The 21,325-nt window shown below is 37.7% G+C and overlaps 2 protein-coding genes across 3 annotated transcripts in view; both read left to right on the top strand.

Moving 5' to 3' along the window:
* Nucleotides 1–9,142, top strand: part of lpgat1 (lysophosphatidylglycerol acyltransferase 1) — a 51,378-nt gene extending 42,236 nt beyond the window's left edge. For both annotated transcript variants that reach the window (XM_053489219.1, XM_053489221.1), the window contains exons 7-8: nt 5,830–5,936; nt 7,255–9,142. In XM_053489219.1, the coding sequence (XP_053345194.1) occupies nt 5,830–5,936; nt 7,255–7,418 (271 nt within the window). In that variant the 3' untranslated portion in view covers nt 7,419–9,142. The remainder of the gene's footprint in view (nt 1–5,829; nt 5,937–7,254) is intronic.
* Nucleotides 9,143–13,626: 4,484 nt separating this feature from the next.
* LOC128515107 (serine/threonine-protein kinase Nek2-like) lies at nt 13,627–20,349 on the top strand. Its single transcript, XM_053489138.1, has 9 exons — nt 13,627–13,924; nt 14,866–15,083; nt 15,946–16,186; nt 16,531–16,613; nt 16,721–16,847; nt 17,493–17,697; nt 18,466–18,520; nt 18,724–18,800; nt 19,848–20,349. Exons 1-9 carry the CDS (start codon nt 13,829–13,831, stop codon nt 20,042–20,044), a joined length of 1,299 nt encoding a protein of 432 aa, XP_053345113.1. The 5' UTR covers nt 13,627–13,828; the 3' UTR covers nt 20,045–20,349.
* Nucleotides 20,350–21,325: the final 976 nt, after the last annotated feature.

Genomic DNA, 21,325 nt, shown 5'->3' with positions numbered 1-21,325 from the left:
AATGCTAACTTATTTACAGTACCTAGAGAAACCTTTTTACTGCTTGTTCCTCCATGTGGTCCAAATACTTTCTTCTAGTTGCACCAAGAGAAACAAATAAATTTTTAAAGACATGAGCGAAAGATATAGACTTTTTGCATTTTTATTCTTTGATTGGTATGTTGACTGATCATGGCTTTGTCTTTCATTGCACATGGACAGTATTAGATTCTAGGTATATAGATTCATGTATTATTATTGTTATTTAACAACCTCTAGTAAAAAAAAAAAAAAAAAAAAAGGACCAACAACAATTCCTAGAACAATTTCGAACCAATTGGATAAAAGTGAAATAAGACCCAGTAAACAGCGCAGGCTAATCTAAGCTATCAGGCAGTACAGAGTGAGCGTCGACTCGGTTCACTCCATCATCTCCGCTCATCGATTCAGCCTGTAAGGAATAATCTGATTAAATATGAGTGTGAAATGTGCTGTGTGCTTCCAAATCGAGTTTAGCTGGTTAAGGTCTGCTTCTCTGAGCAACGTCTGAATAGCGAGGTCACTTCAGGACATGGGAGGCGCGGACAGGGAGGTTCAAATTGCACATCCATGGTGTGATCAGATGATTTAAAAAACATTCTTGGTTTAATAAAAACTGAATCTTAATACAAATGTTGTACAGTACTGTGCAAAAGGTCTTGAGCCCCAGCCCTAATTTTTTTATATTAAATTAGATAATGTGAGAGTCAAAAATGATCCACATTCCACACAATAGTAAAGTTCTGTTGGCTGCTCTGTCTTAATAACGCTTTCTGTTCAAAGCTACTCTTTTCCCACTCTCTGCTTTGCAGGTGTGAACATATAACATCATTTCATTTGTAACTGCGGTGCGAGCAAAAACGGATGTGATTTGCAAGAAGGAAGAGCAACGTGCAGTGATTTATTATATATATATATATATATATATATATATATATATATATATGTATATGTATATAAATATAAATTTTTTTGTGGTCTTGGATACCTCAAGTACGCATATTTATTACGGACTGTATGAACAAACTGATTGGATATCTGCAAACAAAATTTGGACCAATACTTTAAGGAAGGTGAAACTTTCTTAAAGAGAATTGTTACTGCTGACGAGACTCAATGAGAGTAAATGGAACGAAAACATCACCAATCCCTGACCAAGAAAAAATTCAAAAGTCAACCATCAGCTAAAAAATTTATTCTTGTAGTTTTCTGGGATTCTTAATGGCCAGGATTAGCACATTATCAGGAAAAAGTTCAACAATCAACAGTGCTCATTACAGTGAGGTGCTTATTAAAGAGCTGAAGTCTAAACTACAGATTAAACGGAGAGGACTGCTATCCAGGGGCGTCCCGTGATCTCGCACAACGATGCATGTCCGCACACTTCTGCCCACACTGTCGCAAACACTTGGTTTTAAGGTCTTGATCTATTGGACTTTCACCTGTTTGGTTCCCTAAAAGCAGCCCTACGAGGACGAAGATACACTTCTGATGAAGAAGTGAAGACAGCTGTACATTTGTGGCTTGCAGCTCAGTCTTAAACCTTTTACGTAAGGAATACGAAAGTTTGTTGACCAACAAGTGTAAAGCTTGTGGACAGAGTGTATTGAAAAGCAAGGAGATTATGTTAAAAAAGTATGTCAAATACATAATTTTTGCTTCGTGGATTAAGGTGATGAAAGGAACGTGAACAAATGTTTTACTTTGACAAGCTGTTTAATGATACAAATTAAAAATTGGTTGTTTATGTATTAGATCTCAGCAGCAACCTCATTTCCTCTCTCGTCTGTTCTAACCATTCAGCTTAACCTGATTAAAGCGTTCAGCAATCACAGATCATCTCCACCTGTTTCTCACTGGTTAGATTTTTTTTAATGCTTAAATGATTAATAGGAAATCGATCAGGGACAAGGACAGTACTGAAAATGAGTGCCAAAATGTCCTCCAGGAAGCCTAGAGAACTGTTTCTCAAGACTACATTAAAAATACAAGAAAATCTGAAATGAGGGGTGGCTCAAGATTTTTGCACATTACTGTATACCTAAAAATAAAATGAGAAAAGCAGTAAATAAACAGCAAATTATTTGTAAATAATTGACTTTAGATATTGTGTGTATGTGTGAGCATGTGTGAGCATGTGTGTAAGAGAGAAAATAACAGTGTTTGTATCTGTTTCCCAACACATTCTGCCTGATTTTTTTTTTCTCTTTAGGCTGTGAAAGCAGCTGTGATTTTTTTCGCTCAACAGGAACAGCGTCGTCAGCGAGCAGTAAACATCCATTAGAGAGCTCGCTCAACTGATTAGACTCATGCAGAGGCTGTTTTGCCGAAAACTCCAGCACAAATTTTTAGCTTTTATCAATTACTAAGAACAATATTCTGGACTTGGATCTCACTCATCTTAACATTTGAGACTACCACTGATGGATTTTTTTTTTTTTTTTTAACTGAGTCACAAACTAGAAATCTTAGAAAGAATTTTATAAATAATTTACATCATTTTTTAAATTATTTTCGTTTATCTTTAATTTCAGTATAAGCTCGAGCTGACATGAACTCCACAAGGTTGTATAAAACCTGATAATCCATGTGAGATGAAATTGATCCAAATCTGAGCACGATGCAAATTTAAAGGATATTGCATAAGAAAAATTTACTTATTTTGTAATTTTTTACATGTAAATTAACATGCTGCGTATGTCAAATTTTCTAAATTCTAAATATTCTGGTTTATTTCCTGTTTTAAAGGTAAATCTTTTTAAATTAAAATAATTTCAATTAAATAATTAATTAATAAATAAAATATTGTATTATATTTAACTAAAAAGATCTGTGTGAGGGTGTTTGTGTGAGTGTGTGTGTTTGTGTGCGTGTTTTAATGCTTCAGCTGAATTATCCCTCATATAATGATTGTTCATACCTTAAACTCCCTTTATTTCATTCCCCTTCAAAATGCACCATTTCAATGTCCGCAAGCGAGCTCCTGCTGAGCCATGTCCCACTACAAAACATCAGATCTGAATTGATGAACAATTGGGAGGACGGGCTCTTCTTATATGAGGTCACGTTAGGGGGAAAAATGTAATTGGCTTGTTTAAGCTCTGGCCAATAGAAATCTGTGAACATGACACAAAGCATGGATTTTTTGTTTGTTTGTTTGTTTTGTATAATTTTTTGCTGTTTTGCTGAATGACTAAAAAGTGAATTTTGCATAATAGGTCCGCTTTTAATAAATTCCCAGATTCTTAATGCAGGCTCAGACTTTTGAACTGTGTGTAGGCATTGTAATTCAAATGAAAACAGCCTTTATTTTAGCCTGAAAGTCCTTGGAAACATCGTCCTGTAAACTAAAACAGCATATGATTATGAATATGAACGATAAATCAGGTCATATTAATAAGAAGATAATGATACACATTTTAAACATTTACAAAGCAGCGTTTGTAATCTAGGCTAAACAATTTTTTATTTTAGATTTGTATAGGGCAGGCCTACAGTTTACAGCTTTTTTTTTTTTTACAGCAGACATTTTTTTTTTTTTCATTTATCACATGGAAATGTTCATTTAGCGTTTTTACGCTATTTCTGAGAACCGGTCCCAAACATTAGATTTAGCAGCCTGACCTTTTTTCTTTTAATGATGTAAATTCCTAACCTGAATTTCTCCCGCACCTCGTCTTCCATCTTCACTTTTACCTTTTTGTTTTTGTTGTGCTGGGCAGCGGTAGCTGCTTGGTGCTTTCGTGACTTGTCACAAGACGTAACCTTATCAAAGAACTTAATAAAATAAAAAAATTCATATTCCCAAATATTTAATATAGGCTATAGGGAATTGCACGTAACATACATGGATTTTTTCATTTAATTTTGTTTTAAATGACCTGCCCCGCAAATAAAGTGACAATTTCTTTACCCGCCCCAACCCGACCTGCGGGTTACCAGACGACCCGCGCATCAATATTGCACGTTGTAGCAGTTCTGAATGAAGGGGTTTTGCATGTGTGTAACCTGATGTGAAAAACAAGACATGGTTGAAGCAACTGAAACATAACATTTTTAAGAAGTAAAAAAAAAAATCTTTTTAGACACATACTGAATACTCTTGTTATAAAGCATAAAATTTTTTTTGCTCAGACAAATCTAGTTTTTTTTGTTGTTGTTTCTGTCTAAGGTATATTTTATACACTTTTGTTCATATTCATAAAGGGAGTGACTATATCTAGATGGCACAGTGTAGCCACAGTAGTATGTATTAACCTTATCAGATGTAAGGGTTTTCCTTAGCCTCGCTCTGTTTTGTCCACATGGCACGGTGTGTTGTTTTCGTTGTGTTTTGCTGCGTGTGTATTGTTTTTCAAACTGCCTGTGAATAATTGATGACGTCGGTGGATTTCGTGTGCCGGTCGTGTTTCGTTCTCAGCGTTTCTCGCAGTGCCACGGCTGCATTCCGCCAAGCTGTTCACGCACACACGCACACATGCAAACCCTTCATCAGCGGAAATAGTCCGAAAGCTGCACATCTGCGTGGTTCTTTTTTTGAAACACTGACGAGCACTTTTTCAGAAACCTGCTAATCACACACAGTTTGGTCGGGTCCAATCACAGATTGTCCATTTGTAATTTGTCTTCTCTGGCACTGTCGGTGTACAGATGACGACGTCTGGAATTTTGTCTGAAGTTGAGGAGAGGATAAAGAAAGGATGTGGTCAAGGCATTATTTTAAATAGATGATGGTTTGTGATAGATAATGTATAGCACTGAAGAGTTTAAGAGTTAGAGGTTTGGGACATTCATGGGCGTTTATTTGTAGATTACCTGCTGGAATTGATTACAGATTTCTAATTCAGAAAATGATTTGCATCATCAACATTTTAAATAGCTGAAGGAGTAGAACCAGCTGGTTTGGGGGGAGGAGGCAGGTAGAAGCCCCTGTAAGCAGAAGGGGCATACCCAGGTAGATGGTTTCTGAGAACTGAGCCAGGCAGATGGTCCAGGACCTGAAGGGGTGTAGCTAAGCTAAAAAGGATGGAGCCATCTGGGTAGGTCAGGAACTGAAGACTGCGAACGCATGAACTGAAAAGATTTGCCTTTAGAAATGAAGGGGTATGCTTGGGTTAATGGTTTCCCTGAGAACCTGTTTGAAGCAACAAGTGCTTTAACACACACAGTAAAGATACTAAACATGATAAAGCTTCCGTGTTTTACTTCATGGCTTTACACATCATTTAACAAGCAGAAATAAAACACCCTTCAGGTTGTTGTTTCCAGGCTTATGACCACATGCACAACCAGCTTCAGGCATTCAGGGCTGGAGCTTGGGGGAAACCATCGGCTTCAGGATGTCTCTAGGCAACAGTGGACTAGAGCCGGGTAGACTCCTTCAGGAAGTGAGGCGGTGTGGTTAGGTAGAATGCTTCCTGAGAGAGCTGAGGGGACTGAGCCAGGTGGATCGCTCCAGAGAGTTGATGAAATGTAATAAAAAGTTGTACAAGTAATAAACTGCTTGTTAAATGCCGATGTGTAAACCCATAAAGTAAAAAAAAAAAGGGACATGCTACATCGTGTTCATTAGCTAACGGGGTGTGCTAAAGTTTACATAGTGGTGGTAACACACTGTTTATTTTATTTATTTAATTATTATTAGTAGTATTTTTTGTAAGGTGGCATGAGATGGTATGTGTGTTGGTTTTGATTGTGATTTTATGATATCGTCTTCTTGTCCTTGTTAACAATATTCAGTTCAACAGAAGAAATGTACTGTATAACCACAAACAGTTACTTTACTAATAAAAACGTGTGTTTGTGTGTCAGGATCTATCCGGTAAGAGAGGTGCCAGTCGAGACGGAAGCTCTCACATCCTGGCTCTATCAGAGGTTTGTGGAGAAGGAAGAACTTCTCGATCACTTCTATCAGACAGGTAAGGGCGTACACCAGCTCACACATCCTCTGTTCATCTCACACTTTTCTGACTGCGTGTAATGTCTCCCTAAAACACTTCTAATAATAATTTTCACATTTTGTGCCAGAGAGCTATATGTCTGATATATCATTTTTCATATACCTGGCTATATGTATGTCTACTCTATACAGCCCAAAGTACACCTAATCATCACTTCCACACGGCTTTATAATATCGCATTACAGATGTAGTCCCCCTTCGCTGTTACAGTAACTTCCAAAAGCATTAGTAAGGTCAGGTGCGGGTTTTTTCTTAGGAGGCCTGTGGTGCAGTCGGCACTTTTGTTCAGTCAGGGCTCTTTTTTTCTTCTTTTTGCCTTTTAGTTTTAGTAAAATTAACAAAGACGTACCTGAGTGTTGCCTAATTCAGGGGAGAAGTGTGCTGTAAACCACATACAGTGAAACCTCGGATTGCGAGTAACGCAGTTTGCGAGTGTTCCGCAAGACGAGCAAAGAATTTTAATACATTTTGACTTGGAAAACGAGCAAGTCTTGGTTTACGAGTACCAAGTATCATGTATCACGCATGCGCTTCTTGTTTTGACACCAAGACACACACACACAGACCCCCTCCTACTTTCGCTTTCACAGACAGACACACTCTTTCTCTTTACTTTACACAGAAAACTGCTCTGTTGCAATTCTTTTCAAAGGTAAAGTGCAGGTTAATTTGTTTTATTTTTACTTTACAGCAGTGATTCCGTTAGTGTGTTGCTCAATCGAGTGTCATTAACAGAAAATAAATAATAATTAAATACGCTGGCCAGTAGAAAGGGGGGAGGAATAGTTTTTGGGCAAGGTACAAATCATTCGCGCCTAGCTTGAATGTCTTATAAATTAACTTCTGCTTTGCAGCAGAGGTAAGTTTAAACAAAACAAAAAAAACATTGACTTGAAGCTGTGAACAAACTTTTGACTGACTTCACCTGACAGTTTTTGTATATGTCTGTATGATATTTATGTCCATCAGTCCACTTGTCGTAATAATAATAATAAGATCTCTACTAATTTTTGTCTATAATTTTTGTTATCTCTATAATTGTTGTTTTCTCTTTTTGTCTATTTACCTGACTCTCTACCTGTCAGTCTGAACTTTCTGTCCGTCTGTTATCTTGTCAATCTTTATAGAAGTTTGCCTGTTAAACTGTCTGCATGTCTGTATACCTGACTGTCTTTATATCCATCTGTCAGACATTTTCATCCATCAGTCTCCGTGTCTCTCTGTGTTTCTCCCATCACACACACGAAAAATAATGCCACAGTTTGCTGTTTTGCAGGAACGTTTCCTCCATCGAAAGGTCAGAAGGAGGCCGTTTCCCGGGCGATGACCCTGGATTTGCCGTGGCTGTGTGCAGTCCAGTCATTTGCCTTCATCTCGGGCTACATGTGGTACAACATCCTTCAGTACGTCTACTGCTGGTCCTGCTCGCTGCTGTGGTGAAGAGAGAGACGGGGAAAGGGAAGGAAATAAGTGCGATGATAGAGGAAGGAGGAATAGCCATCGATGCCGATCTTGGATCTGTAGAAACACAGATGCCGTCTTAACTCGCTGGATGGCACGATGATCACGGAGAAAACTTGTATTTGATTCTAAATCCCAAACCTGCATCCCATCTGGGCACATGCATACAAACACACCTATACACACACACAGACACACACACACATGCAGTACTGCAGTATGAACATACATTCAATGAAATAGGTGAACAGTGACATCATGTTTACACATATAAACACACACACACACACACACACACACACACGTCCATATAAATAAATGAATATATATATAGTTCTATATCTCAATGTTTACTCATGCACATGCTGACACATCAAGATTTAATTTGAATTCCAATCATAAATTAGGCTCAGGAATAAGCCAATTTCATCCACCTGCCATCTGTTGTAACACTGTCCTGCTTACGTCTATGTCGCGAGGAGAACGTCAAGGAACCCAAAAAGGATTGTGCTCCGGACTTTCTGTAGTCGTTTCTGTCCTCCTCTCTCTCTCTTTCTCTCTCTATTTTCTCCCCCGCTGTTCCTTCATTGTCCCGTGTGCTCTGTCTTTTTTCGTCTCTGTGTCTAGACAGTATTGCAATTCGCTCACGTTTACACTGGACGCTTAGACATCGCCGGATGAGCTCCGGTTCACCTCCCGTCTCAGTAGGGGAACTTCTTTTTTTTTTTTTTTTTTTTTTCTCTTCTCCTGTTCCACATCTCCCACATTTCATAACACTGAACTGCTTTCTAGTAGAGATAAAACTTCTCTTTGTCACCCTAGTTGAAACATGTCGGTGTTTTACAGATATAATTAAGCCATATGCTTTGTGTGTGAGGACTGAAAATGGAAAGGACTCAATGTTGACTGAATGAAGTAAGAAATTGGGCCCTGGGTATCATTACTGTACATTTAGAACAGCGTAACCTGCCGAAGTGTGCCGGTCAACGTTTTTTTTTGGTTGTTTGTTTTTCCCTCCTCTCCCTTGTTTAATGTTGTTTTGTTTTTTTTGTCTCAGCGCTCACTGCGAAACACTGTTTATTTTAATTTTGTTCTTTTTTATTATTATTATTATTATTATTATTACTACTACTACTAATGTGAACATTTGGTATTATAAGCGCTGAGATCGAAGCAATTTCGTGACTGCAGCATTTCAGTTGTTTTTAGTTTCAAATATCCTGAATGTTAAAGATGAATGGATAAAAAAAAAAAAACATAACAGTACCCCGCTGAACTGGTGTTTCTAGGAATTTCTTTTTCTGCAGTTTGAAGAAACATAGACAGTGGTGTGTGAGCCTGAATAGCCTGACTGACTGCAGTTTACTCTATATTACTGCAACTCGTTTAGTTCTTTTCACATCAAGGAGTAGTTATTATTTTTATTATTATTATTATTATTGATGATGGCTGTTAGGACAGAGCTGTCTGTTTGGCTCATAACAAAGACCTTCTGCTTTCCGTCTTCTGTAAGGAAATCTGACCCCGTTTTTCACCCCTGACTCACAGTTCAGCTAAAAATGAAATGCACACAAGGTTCTCCATCCTGGCTAATGCAGTCGATTAGCCACGACTAGTTTGTCGTCTGAAGTTTGCTTTGTAAGTCAAGTCGTAATGATTTCTCATTCGTAACAAGTGTATGCTTATGGTGAGGCTCGGGGGGGGGGGGGCGGTAAAATGTCTGTGTGTAGCAGAAAACACAAGAGCTATGATTTTAAATGGCGATAGAGCAAATAACATACAATACACAGACATGTGAGAAATGGGAGAGGGGCCATTTTGGCAGAGTATTTAGTTTAGCACTGGAGCTACATGTGTGTGTGAGGGAGAGAACCTAGAGCCGACAACAGGCTTCTCTGCAGCGCATGTGAGTCACAGACATTGACAGCCGGTGTCTGATTACAGACCTAATTGATTACTCTCTTGTCTGTTTCAATACAGCACGCAGTTATCCAACAACTTGATCAAAGTGTGACAATCAGTGTGTGAGAAGGAAGTAGCTAAAGTATAGCAAGGGTTTTGACATCTTTAGGCAGACTCTATGCATATACCACTGCTACGACTGCAAAACTTTTCTGTGTATTAGCACAGTGCTTGCTCAAAAGAACAATGTTTTTCTCTTTTACCCCTTCCAGTGGGGAAGCCAATTTTTTACCAATTGACTATGTTTATTAGGGATTCCACTGCAAGTTTTATTTGAAAACACTATTAATTTGGGAATTCAGTTAGAAGATTAAACAAGCCAGACGTTTTTTTTTTCCTTAATCTAAAAAAAAGTATTCAAAAGGGGCCTACAAAGAAATTTTAGATCCAACACTGTACAAATAATGTTAATGGAATCACTTACGAATCCAGCTGAGATTTCATAATTGCCCCTGCTAGCAAACAGTTCCAGACTGCACAGCTGGTTGCGTTATTGTTTTCTCCCCTACTCTCCTTAAAAATCCGGCATGCTTGTTTTCTTGTCACTTTAATTCTCTTGGTTATATACGATTAAATAGTTTATCTCTGTTATATGTGAAAATCTATATTGTACACACCTAGTTCCAAAGTATAAGGTATATATATTTAAAGGTTGGGTTTTTTTTTGGCTTTTTTTTCTGGCCCAGCATCTTTAGACAGGCTTTCCCAGACCACCACACAAATAAGAAGCCCTGTTATCAATAAACAGACAAACGGCTGTTACAGAACAAACAGTTTTATCAGGGCGTGACCAAGCCCCCAAAGCTTCATCTGCAATTTTCACTGTGTTGGAAATGAATCTTTCTTTAATTTGAAAAGAAACCTTAGCTTTAATTTGAAAGAAGTGACATTTGAATGCGTGTTGTGCTAGAAATCACATATTAGGTCACAATAGATAGAAGCAGTTTTGGCTTTCATGCCACACCCCGACTTGCCTCAGCGTTAACATCGTCGATCTACATACAATGCTGTGTGTGACAGTGGACGCGTTTGCCAGTTTTATTCCGTACGAGGACTGTGAGATATGACATTCTAGACCTCTCCTCGTGTATCCTTCCTGTCTAACGATATGGTCTTCTTGGAGATTGTGAAGATAAAAAGAAAGGAAGGTTGTAGCTCACAAGCTCATCTTAGTATTATGAAGTACAAACAACATTCACAGGAAGCAATTCTAAGCAGAGCAGTGGTAAAACGTTTATGGTGAGCTGAGGACAAGCAGCTGAATTAGGGAAGGAGACTATAGCAGAGAGAAGGCAAAGACACAGCTGGTTACTCATCCTTCAAGCTTCTCGTTTCTTATGCGATGTCGCAATTTTATTTTTCGTCTTTTGAATTTTCACTTCCTTCTCAGCACGTAGATTTGAAGATTGAGCAATGTTGTTAAACGCAATTCACCTGGTGAACTACTTGCAATTAGTTCAATACTAAACTTATGAACCCGCCTTCTAGCTCCGGTGCACAACTAAAGAAGCGCAAACTTCAGACATCAACCATTTCTTGGGTCACTGACGACATTTGGAACAAAGAGATCATTGTATAAATGTCATTTTTGGAGGAACTGCTCCTTTAAAGCCCTGTTGTTGACCTTTGCACAGTTTTGTTGTCTTGCCAAATTGCATCATTTGTTATATACATGGAGATGGAAGCTTTGGGTCATTTAAAAAATATGAAGGGTTTTTTTGGTGAATTTTTGCCTCTGTTTTAATATATGAAGCTTCATCTGCCATTTTCACTGTGTTGAAAATGAATCTTTCTTAGTCTGCAGGAATGCTTTTTAATAATGTTCTGCTTCCTCAGGATTCAACCAAGTGAAACTGGCAAAAAGGGGTTTTGACAAGGGTCCACACAACAGTATTAAAACAGGGCCTGTGACTAGTTATAGAGCAGACAGATCAGCCAGCAGTAAAAATTTGGCCTTCGAAACTATTAGCATGAAATAAATAAATGAAATAAATTTATTTCATTTGGTAAAAACAAAAAATAAAGAAGCTTCTGTGTTGTTTAAATGAAATACATCCATTGTACAGCAATAAGATGCAACAATAGGAAGCAATTGAGCTTTACAAACCACTAGACTAATTAGCAGACCAGAGCTTGCCTAAATGTGCCACTTGTGTGCGCTTGTGTGTGTGAGTGTGTTTGTGTTTTTTGCCTAGCTTGCTGAAGTCTGAAATGTGTATGTTGCACAGAGGAAAGATGCAGAATACATTGAAGGCCATTCAGACTGATGAACATGCAAGGACTTCCATCTAACAGAAAAGGAAAGGGAATTCAACCCTCATCATGTCATTATTGTCTCTTTATTTTTACTTTATTTTATTTTATTTTATTTTTTGTTGTTTTTAGGAATTTTAACAAATTGTGTTAGACTGGTCTTTAGTTTTCAATTTGTACTCCTTTTGCCCTGCTCTTTCCAGCTGCCCAGCCATTTTACAACACAGTTCAATTGTGCTGGAATAAAAATGAAATATCAATGAACTGCAAAGTGTGTGAATGAAACTGTTGCTGTGTTGAATCTGTTTACTGTGGTAATTTAATTTGTTTCATTTATTTCAAAGTAATTCCTAATTTCAATATCTGATTACTGTGGTGGTTTTTGGTTTCAATGCAGTTTAACAGAAATATTGTTTAATATCACTAAAAACTAATATCAAGACTGATATTGAGACATGAGGAATTCATTAATTTGTAAATCTTTCATGGGTGGGGTGTTAGAATATTATATTTAGTTACTCTGATAAAAATGATTCCAGCTAAATTATCTGCATCTTCTCCTTTACCTCAAAGTACAGGTGATAAAACCCTCATTTCCCTGGGTGAAATGTAAATCAGTCTGCTTCCATTAGGATGCTATTTTAGTGTCTACAAGGAAAAAAAATAATGGGCCATGGAGGAATGCCTCACAGACACAGAGTCCCAACTGGCATACTGTACATGTGCAAGGTCAACTTTAAAGCCAAACGAACACTCATAACACATCTGCTGTTCAGATCCTCTTTGGTTTATTTTGAAAATAGGAATTGATACCGTAGTTCAGAATGATATAGTTTTCAGATTTCGTTTCCCAAGTGTTAAACTTATTCTAGCGAATTCAAATTTCACTTCTAGTAAAAAATTTAAACAATCAATTTAGAAAAGTCAGTAATTTGTGAAGATCAAGTTTAAGTTAAGGTGAATCTCAACACAATATGTACAATATACACAGATAAAAGGCAACTATTTCAGAAAGGTCAAATTATTGGGCTACATCAGGCAAAGAAAACAACTAAGGACATTTGAAATTACTGAACCTGGGTTAAGGCCACATTATCAAAACCCGGATAAAACTATGAACTTTGTTAAAGTTAAACTTGAAATTGCATGGTTAAAACAATGTGTTAGAGATCATAAGGATTGAACTTTGGAGCAATGGAAAATAAAGCCATGTGGTCTCATGAGTGGTGATGTTTAATCCTTTTAAATTTTTGAGTGATGGGTAAGAAGGAAGGCGCATAAAGCGATGTATTCACCATGCATACCTCTGGAGGAAGTGTTATGATCTGGGGTTGGTTAGGCTCAGCAATGCTATGTGGCAAAAAAAAAAAAAAAAAAAACTGTACTGCCTGAAAAGGTTATCACATCTATGTAGTTTTTCTTTCCTGATGGCAAGGGTTTATTCCAGGATTCAAATTGTGAATAGAGGTTCTGGGAGCATGAGGAATCATTTTCACACATGAATTACCACATTGTATGTTGTAATTAAAGATAAAGGTAAAAATGAAATTATTTTTAGCAGGTATGTGTTATACAAAGTTGTTTTTTATGTAAGTCAAATAAACATATAAGACATGGGGACTGTAATTCTGATTTAAAACAGATCTATCCGTGTTTATTTACAATACTCTGTGCGGCTCCTTTAAAAGTGGCTGCTGCTTTCCCGCGTGCTCTCGCGGTTAACTCTGGTTGGTAAGTTACTGGTGCTAAGCGACCGTTAGCGTTCGTTTCGCTCCTTTCAACCAATGAAATCGTCGCCAGCTGCGCTCTGTCAGCCAATCAAATGTCACGGTTTGGGTGGCAGTTTAAAAATCGAGTTTTCGGTTGGAAGCTAAAAACTGCTGAACTGCTGTGTAGTGTGCACTACACAGGGCACAAGGTCTGGGTTTAAACAACGGGATATAGTGTACTTATAGAGTGCGTGTAGAGGTGTTTGAGATTTAGCCTAGCCAGCTTTCATGTTGTCGGTTTAAAGTTTGGAAAACGTTAAGCGTTGTTGAGTAAGTAGTTGTTCTAGTTAACGGTTAATTACTAAGAACACACTGCGAGTGTGTTTGAGGAATACGCTTCATTATACTCCGTTAGTACCGAGTTTCTCCTAAAAACAGTTGTGTTTTAGCGTTGTTGTGAACACAATGCCGTCGCGTACGGAGGATTATGAAGTCATCAGCACCATTGGCTCCGGCTCGTATGGAAAATGCCAGAAAATCAGGAGAAAGTCCGACGGAAAGGTAACTCCAACTTCACTGTAGAATGTTCGTGAAAGCTAAAAGAATAACCAAGAATGTAACGCTTTTATGGGGACAAAGACTGTCGTGTTACTGTGACCCGAAAACCCCAGTATAAGCACTGTTTGTTGCCCCCCAAAGTAATATTTGTGTTTACGTTCAGTAGTACCACGTTTCTGACCCGGACACTGCTGTTAGATGGTGTGCATTCTCCTTTAACACACTCTTAACATCTTAACACACATTTTAAACAACAGTTCGTTATGATCCAGTAACCTGTTTGGATGAGGACCTTTCCAGGAGTGATGATAATGCAGCATAACAGCACTGTGACGTTTAACTACAGTGGGAATAGTAACAAATCACACCCCACCCCTTTTAAAATAAGTCCATTTTGTTGTTTTGCAGTCTGAAATGAAGACTGAATAAATGTGTGATGATCACCGTTTGTGGACTGTAGTCTTCAAGTCATTCTGCAGATTTTTAATGGGGTTTAAGTCTTGGCTCTGAATAGGCCATGCAAGGGCATTTAATCTTTTTCCTCCATCTTTTTCTTTCTAATTAAGCAGCGATGTCAGATGGGCATAATGCTTATGCAGTGTTTAAAGATTGCAAGTGGACTATGACAGCTCATCAAGAATGTTAAACATTTTTATGGTCCTTTGTCTGGCCTCCTCTAAACTCATCATATCATCTAATGTTACCCCCACACAACCCAATCAAGTGTTTACATGGATAATATCTTTCCACTAAAAAGATCAAAGGTTTTCACCCCCTTCTAATCTATGTGGTTACATAGTAAAATTTTATTTTTGGCTTTTGTTCTAATTATTAGTGGTGTATTAGGGTCCATGTAAACACAGCTAGGGAGAACGCTATGTAAAACAATTAATATTTTATTTGCATAAATGGTACACGTGAAACTGAACTGTTTTGTGTGTTAGATCCTGGTGTGGAAGGAGCTGGATTATGGCACTATGGCAGAGGTGGAGAAGCAGATGTTGGTGTCGGAAGTGAACCTGCTGCGGGAGCTTAGGCACCCTAACATTGTCAGATACTATGATCGCATCATCGACCGTGCCAACGCCACTCTGTACATTGTGATGGAGTTCTGCGAGGGCGGAGACCTGGCCACTCTCATAACTAAGTGCATTAAAGAAAAGTAACTGCTTATGTTTATCCTGTTGTCATGGTGCATTAGGCATTGTTTATATGATGTACTGAAATATTCAGTATGTATAAGATGCTATGGACTCTTTAAATCCATTTGGCAGGAAGAGACAACTTATGTAAGTGACATGTTTAAGTTTTTTTTTAAGGCCAAGGACCGCTAATAACTTCATCACCGCTTAGCTGAATATGGGTTTATTAATGTGTTAGTAATGTTACACTTTAGCAATATTTGTCGAATTTATTTATATTAATGCTAATATAGTTATAGTTTAGTTTCTAAAGAAACAACTTGTGGTCTTGTTTTGTGGATGCTCTACATGCTGGTAAAGGTTAATGCAAGTTAATAATAAAAAAAGCAACAGCTGAATATGTGAACCTTCAGTCATTAGTGAATTAAATTAGTTGTAATGAAACAGGACCTCGTCATTAGGTCTGTTTATATGAACCCTATTATTCCACCAATGATGAGATTAATAGCCCAATCAGTAGAAAGTTCATCATGTAAACATCTTGATGTGAGCCATCTGACCCATTTCAGTTCAACCAGAATGATTTTTCAACTGCTATGAATGGGATGGTATAAATCTTTAATAAGTTTTTCAGTAGGGGAATTTATCTCTTGTTTCTGGCTGAGGTACAGTAAGAGTGCTGATTGGCTTACCATGTCATGCGCAGTAAAGTGTCAAACCAATCATAGATAAGACTTTATTTATTGGAAATGAGAGGAAGACTAAACCAACCTTAAAGTTGGACAGACACTACACAGCAGGTAGAAATGCTTTGCTGTGTCACTTAAAATTCTTTATTATTTGGTGCTTTCTGATGTGTCTGTGCATGTCGCTGTCTGACAGGCGGTACCTGGAGGAGGAGTTTGTCCTGCGGGTCATGGCTCAGCTGTCTCTGGCACTGAAGGAGTGTCATAGCCGAAATGATGGCGGCAGCACAGTCCTTCATCGTGACCTGAAACCTGCTAACATTTTTCTCGATGCCAAGCGGAACGTCAAACTTGGAGATTTTGGCCTGGCACGGATACTGAAACATGACACAAGCTTTGCTAAAACATTTGTGGGAACTCCGTATTATATGTCACCTGTAAGTAATGCACCTAGGAAAAATTTGTCCCACACAAACATTTCTTAAAATAATTCTAGTCATATTTGTGTGTATATTTAAGCAAGTAAACGAGTTTGGGTTTCACCAAAGTATCGGAGAACAAAGGTCCTTGTTTAACTGTTATAGTGCACATTACACTAAATACTCTCTTTCCTAGCTGACAATCTTAAGTTTGCAATGCTTTTAGGAAACACGGCCAAGAACTTTTGCATTGGGAGCTGAATGTCCTTTATTTTGGATGACAAAACCTTTTACAGTTTTTTTTTATTTTATATTAGCCATTTACATCACGCTTGTAGTGACCATTCTGGTTTTGCCTACAGGAACAAATGAATCGCATGTCCTACAATGAAAAATCAGACATCTGGTCATTAGGATGTTTACTGTATGAGCTCTGTGCTTTGTTGTGAGTATTTAGACTTTTGTTCCTCATAGAGTATTTTGGTGTATGTTGTAGAAATTGTATGTTTTTGTGATTTTATTTTATTATAATTATTTCTTTTGGATTTGCAGTCCCCCATTCACAGCTTATAACCAGGAGGAACTGGCTGAGAAGATCAAAGAGGGAAGGTTTAGGAGAATTCCGTACCGCTACTCAGATGAGCTGAACACGCTGCTGTGCAGGATGCTGCATCTGAAGGTTTGTCATTGTTTTAAAAAAAATGTTTTTTTACAAAAAAAAACAAACAAACAGGTTTGCTTAATCACTTAGTCTGCTGCAGGGTGAAAGGCATTGAGAGTGGAGATTCCTTACATAAACGTTTAAAGTGTTTCACAAATAAACAGTTTTATTTTGATTCTTTTGCTTATTTTTGTTTTATGATTATGTAGTCCACTGTTTTACATTTACAACATTTGACTAATGCATTTATTTAGAGAAGCTTAAAAAAATTCTCATTGTACATCGGAGCAGTTGAGCCTTGCTCAAGAGCCCAACAGTGGTGCTGAGGTTTAAACCTATGACTTTTTGATCCTTAGTCCAATGCTTTAACCACAGAATTACCCCTGACCCCAGTGTATTACCCTAGAGTGCATTACACTGTGTGCAGTCCAACATATAAATTAGCTGGAACACAAGCAGCATATATTCCAGCATATTTGGAAATTTGATTAGACCTGCTATTGTACAAACGTAACACATTCTGACCGATCTGATTTGAGAATTCTGGGGTGGAGTTATATAGTATATAGTAGTTATATACTATATATGACCTATGTACTACTATATTTATTTTACCCTGGAATGCTTGTTGCACTCATGTTGCTCCCATGTCTCTGTTGTCAGGATTTCCTGCGTCCCTCAGTGGAGTCAATCCTCCAGAGTTCATTAATCTCAGCGTACGTGGCTCAGGAGCAGAAGAAGGCTCGGGCGAGGCAGCAGCGGGGGTCATGTGACCTGGAGCAGCCTAAACTGGAGGAACTAAAGCTGAAGGAGCAGGCACTACGGCAGCGTGAGCAGGACCTCAAGGCGCGAGAGGAGAGATTGGAGCGTAAGGATAATAGTTTTTTTAATTATAATCTTAATTAGTCATAATAATACAAAAGGTAGTTCTAGTGCACCAATATGCTTGGACAAGCAACCCTATAAAAATGTCGCTATTTAGTACAACAGCACTGGGATATTTCAATGTTTGTCACTTTGGTTGTCTGTTTGCTGCATAATATTCCAATTCTAGCAACAGTTCATTTTTTTTACTACACTTACTAAGGTCTGTCAGCGTGTTTGTTAGGACGACAATGAGCAATGCTCTGTCCAGTTGTGGCTTCTTTAAGAACTGATTTAGTTGATTGTGCAAAAAAAGGAAACACATTTCCATATAGTGTCTGAGGCTGGGAATATACTTGCTTTAAGCTATGCTTTTAGTTACAAGCCTGTAAATGTAACAGAGGCTGTGAAAACCCAGCTAAAGAGACTACACAAAGTACAAAAAATAAAGTTAGCTGGGATTCCATAGATTGGGTCACAAACAACACTAGCTGGCTAATGGTTTATCAAAGTGTTACTGAAATGGGTAGAAAATCAGTGTCTATTCATAGGAGTAATATTTAGATAATGTGTGAGCCTGAACTCCACACATTCTATTGTGATGATGATGATAAGTGATAAGTGGGGCTGAGTATGAGCAGAGCAGAAAAGGGTCACTAGTGCAGTAGACGAATGTCAGGGTCTCTGTCCCTCAAATATACACACTGTGCTTGTTTGCTCTTGCATTGTTGTTGTTGCACTGTAACATTTCCTGTTTTCTCTCCCCTCGCAGAGAAGGAGCACGAACTGTGTATTAGGGAGAGATTAGCGAATGAGAAGCTGACCAGGTATGTGTGAGAGTATGCAGGTGCACTTGCCTATATTATGACTTGGTCATTTTATAAAATAATTTACAAACAAAAATAAATAACATTTATCAGATGGCACATTTACTTACTTGAGCAACTTTTACTCAAAGTAAAAGTTGGTACAGTCTTTTTACCAAAACGTACGAGTCAAATTTTACTAAAATGATGTCCCCTCTCCACAGAGCAGAGACTTTGTTGAAGACCTATAACCTGATGAGACAGCAGAGGGCGCAATCTCCACTATATTCAGAAGACCAAGGTATGGAGGTGAAACGGAAGCCGCTGCGACCTTTGAAAACAGAGAACAGCTGAACATGGCTTTAATGTTGTTCTAAATGTGTGTGTTTCTCTTTTAAATGTGATTTTCTTTTAATTTATTTCTTTTTTTATCATTATAATAAGCATATTGCCACAGACTGACATTAATAACTGCAGACATTCTTATGGATTCCTGTCAGGCTGCTTAGTTGTCAATGATTCACAACATTTAAAATAGATCTCTCTGAGCATTAAAATCCTAATTAGAATCACTATTCTTAAGTTAGAAAATAGTGCTTTTATTGAACTAACATATATATTTATAGCACTGGCATTCCTCTCTGATCTTCATGAATACAGATTATGATGTTTAAAATTTAAAAATTAGAATAAAAATATTTTTATAATGATTGTGGTGTGGGTTTTAGAAAAATACTCTGTCTTGGTGGTACGAGTTTTCCCATAACAGCACATTGTTGTTTTTATACACCAGCAATTTGCCAATAATATACATTTCGTTAACAACCGAGTAACATAATTTCTTTAAATATCTCAAATTCATTTATATTGTTGAACATTTGCCAATCCATCATTTACAGGAACATTTACACTTTCATCAGCAATGAAAAGTTTCTTCAGCAATTTGTGTCTGTGTCTAGCTACTTAAAAATTTATATTGAACCCAATGCATTAATATATATGATGCAGGCAGATCTGTAAGCTGTTACAAAAACCTAATTAACAATCAATCAAACATAATGAAGGATTAAAAAAAGAAAGTTGTGGTATAAACACAATCAACAGGCAGGATTTATCCTAAGATAATTTTCTAGTGCTTTGTTTCATTCAAACACACTGGTGTTTTTCAATATAGCTACTATTGTATTGTGACATATGAGTGCAGAAAATAAAGTGCCCAAAATTGTCCATGGAAAATGGGTACTACATACTTGAGTCTCATGGTTTCCCACTTGATATTCTTGTACACTTTGCTTTAATCTAGTGCCCTGGTGACTGATGCCAATCATGTTTGTGTCTTGACTTGCAGATGAGAGCAAGGACACGTCACCTGGAAAGAAGAAAGTCCATTTTGCAGGTGACAGCAAGGAGAACGTGTGGCCTGAGCAGAAAATCGGCACCAGAACTCAGGAGCGTGTGCTCATAAAGAAACTGCAGGCTGTTAATATAGGAGAAGTGGAGAGGAATTATCAGCCAAGGTGTAGGCTTATGCAGGGTATTCGCTAACAATGATCTACTAAAGCCTTCCATGAATGTGGGTGTTCTTTTTAGGACACAAAATCAACCTTAGCTGGATCACTTGGCCTTTTTTTAAGTTTGTGACTTTTACATGCAGCTTAATATCAAGGATTTCAAGAAATGTTATTTATTGTGTTTTAGAAAACGGATTTGGCCAAAGGTCTAACACTGGATACATGTATTTGTGAATAGATTGTGTGCTTAACTTTATATTCGAGTCATTTTATTTTAAGTTGTGTATATTCGTGTAGGTCAAAGGAAAAATAAATCATTCCTGTCTGGTTATTTCATCATTTCTGCTACGCAGCTTTTCAATTAAGACGGTAAATTTATTAAGACATGCATATCTAAAACGAGCAAGAAAGAAGCCCAAGAAATAACTACTTGCATCAAGAGAAAGGTTGAGAAAACAGACTCAAAAGAGAACCTATCCTCATCTATCTTTATCTATCCTATTCTGATCATCTACCACTCTGTAAGTGATTGTATATACAGTACACTATATATACAATATGAGCTGTTAGATACTTAAGTATGAACGTCATAATTTTAACTCTTCAGTGATGGAGAATAGAGTGTAAACATTTGGCAATTGCAGTCGACGGCTGTTTAAAAAGCTGGACATGTTCATTGGAATTAGGGGAGGACGTCTACATGGCCAAGCCATTTTGTGCCTTGAATCAAGTATAAAAGTTGTTCAGCACATCTAAACGAAGGCCATCACTGTTACAGAGAGGTCACATTGTCCTGTAGTTGAGGAAGGCCTATACAGTATGTGTGCTGTGAGTTGCTGCTGTCCTGGAAGTAGCTGTGGATTTTCTAGGTATTTGCTTTATTTTTTTGATGCCTAAGGATAGTTTGGGCCTCATGGTTTTAGGGCCACCTTGTCACCTGCTTTGAAGTCGGAATCTAAGGTCTTCCTCAGAGCATCTTTCCAATCATCCATGGCTTCTGGGTGTAGCATATAGTGATTGTCTTTGGAGACAGTGATGCCAATATATATACAGTCGATCCAAGTTCGGGAAGTTGCCACTGCTTGAAGCCTCCCAGAACATGTGCCAGTCAGTGTGCACAAACATTCCTGAAGCACAGTAATGGCCAGGTTTTTACATGCTTCACCAATTTTAAGCATCTGATGAGCAATCTGTATGATGGGATTAGCATGACAGATGTGGTCTGAGAACCCAGTACATAATGGAGATTTAAAAGGTAGTTCATTAGCTAATTATTTTAATTAGTTGTCCTGGAAACTTAGAAAACACTAAAATG

This window comes from Clarias gariepinus, chromosome 27 (genome assembly GCF_024256425.1).
Source record: "Clarias gariepinus isolate MV-2021 ecotype Netherlands chromosome 27, CGAR_prim_01v2, whole genome shotgun sequence".
NCBI classification, from domain to species: domain Eukaryota; kingdom Metazoa; phylum Chordata; class Actinopteri; order Siluriformes; family Clariidae; genus Clarias; species Clarias gariepinus.
Note: the sequence above shows the minus strand (reverse complement) of the source record. Positions and strands in the feature narration are given on the sequence as shown.

Excerpts from the sequence above, each read along its gene's own strand:
- LOC128515107 (XM_053489138.1), top strand. The coding sequence starts at position 13,829 with ATGCCGTCGCGTACGGAGGATTATGAAGTCATCAGCACCATTGGCTCC. Across the intron at positions 15,084-15,945 it reads ACTAAGTGCATTAAAGAAAA|GCGGTACCTGGAGGAGGAGT; the intron begins GTAACTGCTTAT and ends GCTGTCTGACAG. Across the intron at positions 17,698-18,465 it reads GCGAGAGGAGAGATTGGAGC|AGAAGGAGCACGAACTGTGT; the intron begins GTAAGGATAATA and ends CTCCCCTCGCAG.